General features: G+C 41.5%; 1 protein-coding gene across 2 annotated transcripts in view; it reads right to left on the reverse strand.

Moving 5' to 3' along the window:
* The window catches only part of LOC144959138 (outer dynein arm-docking complex subunit 2-like), a 70,148-nt gene that overhangs the window by 2,200 nt on the left and 62,948 nt on the right, over positions 1-5,000 (reverse strand). For both annotated transcript variants that reach the window (XM_078891623.1, XM_078891622.1), the window contains exon 19: positions 3,195-3,416. In XM_078891623.1, the coding sequence (XP_078747749.1) occupies positions 3,195-3,416 (222 nt within the window). The remainder of the gene's footprint in view (positions 1-3,194; positions 3,417-5,000) is intronic.

The raw sequence follows: 5,000 nt of genomic DNA on the forward strand, positions 1-5,000 counted from the left end.
TTTTCACTCAAACACAAAAGCTGTTAGTTCTTTCTATAGATATTTTATTCGGCTAAATGAGCTCTTCAGCACAGTGTTAATATACTTTAACTATAGCAAACATTTTTGTTCAAATATTATGATGTAAAAAAGAAATGACAAAAATGTTGGCTGCATCGTAACGAATGAGACAATTTTCCTATGGGTGGTAAGGAGGGGGCTAAATGTTTAAAGAAGGAAGGAAATTGACGTCACTCATCTCTTTGTTATTTGTTGTTTGTCAGCCATTTTTTACGAGTAGCTCTCACTAACTTGAATTAATCAGACTATAGATAGATAGAATAAAGTTGACGTCACTCGAGTCTTTGTTATTGTCTTTATTTTGCCATCCGCGTTTATGAGTAATTCTCGGTAAACTGTATAACCGGACTATAAACGTTTAATATAGTTTTGTGTATTGGTCCGTTAAACTTCAGATAATATTTCACCTTAACAACGCCACTGTCACAATCACATTATCTCTTTCGTCTGTAATGTGTTTCATTCATCCTGTTTTGTTGATAAAGGGGGAACCAAAAACGTCCACAGTATCTGTCTTCGTCTTATAAATTGAAGATTACAATTCTTCTTCTTCTTCTTCTTCTTCTTCTTCGTTCCCGTCACGTCACATGGTCAGTCCGGTCTGGTGAATGAAGCCCACAGTGGTCCTGAGGTCGTCCTCACTGCCGTACAGCTTCTTTGAGTATGGGGTTGGGTCAGGCCAGAAGTTCCTTCTCAACTGGTTGTACCTTGGACATTCCATTAGGACATGATGTCCATTTTCATTTTCAAGTCCGCAGTCACATTGTCCAATTCAATATTTATCGTTATTTTTTTTCCTTCGAGCTTCAAGCAGCAACATTTTCATTATTTCTAAATTGAAAACTCGCCTGTTTGTCTCGTGATTTCTAGTTTGTAAATGAAGTTTCATTTATCACGTGTGTAAAACTTAATGTCCATTGCTATGTATGACTTGCGCTGATATAACCTAAATGCGTTGCAAGCGCCGTAAAACCCTTAAAAACAAAAACAAAAGCTATGTATGTAATTAAATCTGCTTTTTTTTTTCAATTTTTCATTGTATGTTTAAAAATTTTATTTTTAAAACGTAAAGCGCCTAGAGCCTAATGCAAACCTGCGCAGTACTACGAAATATTCGTAGAAATACGACTTTTTGGCTCCAGCTACAGACCTACATTCGCTTCTTTGACTCAATAAATCTTGTTGAAAAGGAAAGTTTAGTTCCTGAGATCCTAAATTCACGACTTTGGAGCATTTTTTGGATCATGCTAAGGAGAAATTATTTATTTCTAAAGCTATTTAAAGTCATGTGGCCAGAATAATGGAAAAAGGGTCACTTCCCAAGACAGCCTTGTACTGGACAGCAGATGGGAAGAGAAAGCGGGGAAGACCCAAAGAAACCTGGCGAAGGACCATGGAGAAAGGATTTAAGGAAACAGGCCTGTCTTGGAATATACAGCCACAGAAAAAGCAGCCGATCTGTCTGGTGGATGCCTATGTGCCTCAAGGCTCGAAGAGGATTAAGTAAGTAAGTATTTAAAGTGACTTTTTCCCTGAAAACTACGAATTTTTGACATTTCGAGATGGCAGCTCTGATAATGTAATTTGGATAAGGCCCTGTACAAATGCCATTCTTTGTCTTATTATTATCATTATCATCAAGTAGGATCTTGTTTTAACACTGTATACAATGGGACTATATCATGATGGGTCTGTTTGAGAGTGTATTTCCGTTACAAAGTGAGGGTAGGTCGTCTTGTGGTATGACACTTGCTTTCGGATCGGAAGATCATGAGTTTGAGCCTCGCTCGGCGCAAAATTGAGTCCTTGGAAAAGCTCTTTACTCACATTCTCTCGCCGTACCCAGGTGTAAAATGAGCAACCTGGTCGTTAACAGCGTTGTCTTTGTCGGAAAAAAATTGTAATATCGCCTAATATACTCTCGCATTACTTTCTTCTTCCTCTTCCTTCTCTACCCCCCCCCCCCCCCCTCTCTCTCTCTCTCTCTCTCTCTCTCTCTCTCTCTCTCTCTCCCCTGGGATCCCGCTGTCCGAGAGACAGATTGACCACGAGTCGAGGCAAGGACATCAGCGCTCCGAGAGAAAAACGAACAAACCAGAAACTTGCTTGTGGTAGATAGATACAAGTTTTAATCGGAAATTCACCCGTGTGGAAAATGGACGGACGTTGGTGGCTTGTATTATCGTTATTGATTGTGTGTGTGTGTGTGTGTGTGTGTGTGTGTTTGTGGGTGTACGAGTGTCTGTGTGTGAGTGTGTGGGTGTTTGTGTGTGTGAGTGTGTGTGTGTGTGTGAGTGTGTATGTGGGTGAGTGTGTTTGTTTGTGTGTATGTATGTGTGTGTGTTTGCGTGTGTGTGGGTTTGTGTGTGTGTGTGTGAGTGTGTGGGTTTGGGTGAGTGAGTATGTGTGTGTGAGTGTGCCTGTGTATGCGTATGCCCACGCGCGTGGGTGTGTTTGTGTGCAAACACCCATGTCATGTCCCAATTGTTAAATCTTGCTGTTGGCCCCGAACCCCTTGTAAAGCGCTTTAAGCACGTTTCGTGGACATTGCTCTATAGATAGAACGAAGATGACGTCACTCAGGTCTTTGTTATTGTTTTTGCCATCCACTTTTTTGAGTAGTTCTCATTAAACTATACGAACCAGACTATAAAAGTTCATGGTTACACATAGCTTTGTGTGTTTGTCCGTTATACTTCCGGATGGCAATGTTTTGAACTTCTTAGCCAAGCGCATCCATACCGGAGCATACTCAATGTCTCAATTGTTTCTATGTTATATGTTTGTGTTGAGAATATTGGCTATTAAGCTTAACTGCTGGCCAGGTAACTTTGCGATGGTTGTGTATGTGTGTGTACCCGCTACCTCCAGTAGTCGGTGAGAGAAGCCACTAATAATGAATGACCTGAGTTTTATACGAATTTTTTGGGATTCGTGGATAGCTCATACGGTAGAGTCACGCTCTCACCGGCCAGGCGGAGTTGTCGTACCAATAAGGTCGCAGGTTTAAACCCCATCATCGCCACAAAAAAATGTTATTCTCTATTGTCTTCTGGCACTTTTCTACTCACTTCATCTCTTGTTCTATCTATATAAAAGCGCATGGCAACAATTTCTAGCGAGCACGTACGTACCTTGACCACGCCAGCCTCGTGCATGGTGATGCAGTTCTCCGGGTTCTTGGACAGCTGGTACAGCGCCCTAGCCGTGGACCGGTGGACGTTCTCGTCGTTGGACTTGAGGTACTTGACAAGGGGGGCAACCGCCTTCTCCTTGCCGAACGATATCCGGTTGTTGCCCCAGTTACAGCACCTGGCGATGGCCTCCGCTAGGTGGCGCCGGAGTTTGTCGTCTGTCTGAAATTGAAATAGCAAACGATGAAGGGAGTTATAGATAGTTCGTAGATGACGTCACTCAGGTCTTTGTTATTGTTGTTTTTTTTTTTTTTTTTTTTTTTGCCATCAGCATTTATGAGTAATGCTCACTGATCTGTATTAACCTGACTATAAACGTTCATGGATACACACAGTTTTGTGTGTTGGTCCGTTATACTTCCGGATGGCAATGCTATGAGCTTCTTAGCCAAGCGCATACTATCTATAGGGATGGTAAACTTACCGATATAGAGACAATAATTAAATGAAAATTGAAAAAATCGAAGGTATACGACAATCTAGGGATGAAGGGAGTTATAGATTTTATCCTTCATTTAACTCTCTCCTTACCAGCCATTTTCAGGGTTTTACCGAAAACTTCACACCCACCCAACACAAGTATAGAATTTTGTTCTACTCAAACAGAAAAGGAACAAGTACATTCTGTACATATAATATTGTCCAGTGTCTACTTTTTATCGCTAGAACAAAATATTTTCTTTATAATTTGTGATGTACAAATCAGAATGAGAGAACTGTTGGTTGCATCATAACGAATGTGATGATTTTCATATGGCGCCGGAGTTTGTCGTCTGTCTGAAACAGCAAACGATGAAGGGAGTTATAGATTTTATCCTTCAGTTAGCTAACTCTCTCCTTACCAGCCATTTTCAGGGTTTTCCCCAAAACTTCAAACCCAACTAACACCTAAAAATTAAAAAAATCAAAAATAAATTTAAAAAAAAAAAAAATCAAAAAAAAAAAAAATCACTCAGACATAAAAGCAGTAAAGTTCTTGCGATACAGAATTTCTTCAGTAAAAACATGCTCTACAACACACTGTTCATTTTCTTTAAATTTTATGATGTACAGAAGAAATTTTAGTAAGACAAATGTTAGTTGTATCGTAACGAATGTGACGATTTTCCTGTAGTTGGTAAGGGGTGGGTTAGTCCCTCCTCTTCCTCCTTCTATCACTCACCTTTTCCATCCTCTTCAACTTCCTCCTCCTCTCCTTCTATCACTCCTCCTCCATCCTCTTCAACTTCCTCCTACTCCTCCTTCTATCACTCCTCCTCCTCCTCCATCCTCTTCAACTTCCTCCCCCTCCTCCTTCTATCACTCCTCCTCTTTCATCCTCTTCAACTTCCTCCCCCTCCTCCTTCTATCACTCCTCCTCTTCCATCCTCTTCAACTTCCTTCCCCTCCTCCTTCTATCACTCCTCCTCCTCCTCCATCCTCTTCAACTTCCTTCCCCTCCTCCTTCTATCACTCCTCCTCCTCCTCCATCCTCTTCAACTTCCTTCCCCTCCTCCTTCTATCACTCCTCCTCTTCCATCCTCTTCAACTTCCTTCCCCTCCTTCTATCACTCCCCCTCCTCCTCCTCCATCCTCTTCAACTTCCTCCTCCTCTCCTTCTATCACTCCTTCTCTTCCATCCTCTTCAACTTCCTTCCCCTCCTCCTTCTATCACTCCTCCTCTTCCATCCTCTTCAACTTCCTCCTCCTCTCCTTCTATCACTCCTCCTCCATCCTCTTCAACTTCCTCCTCCTCTCCTTCTATCA

The sequence above is a fragment of the Berghia stephanieae genome, chromosome 13, assembly GCF_034508935.2.
Source record: "Berghia stephanieae isolate SIO BIC M18660-M18661 chromosome 13, UCSD_Bste_1.3, whole genome shotgun sequence".
Classification (NCBI taxonomy): domain Eukaryota; kingdom Metazoa; phylum Mollusca; class Gastropoda; order Nudibranchia; family Aeolidiidae; genus Berghia; species Berghia stephanieae.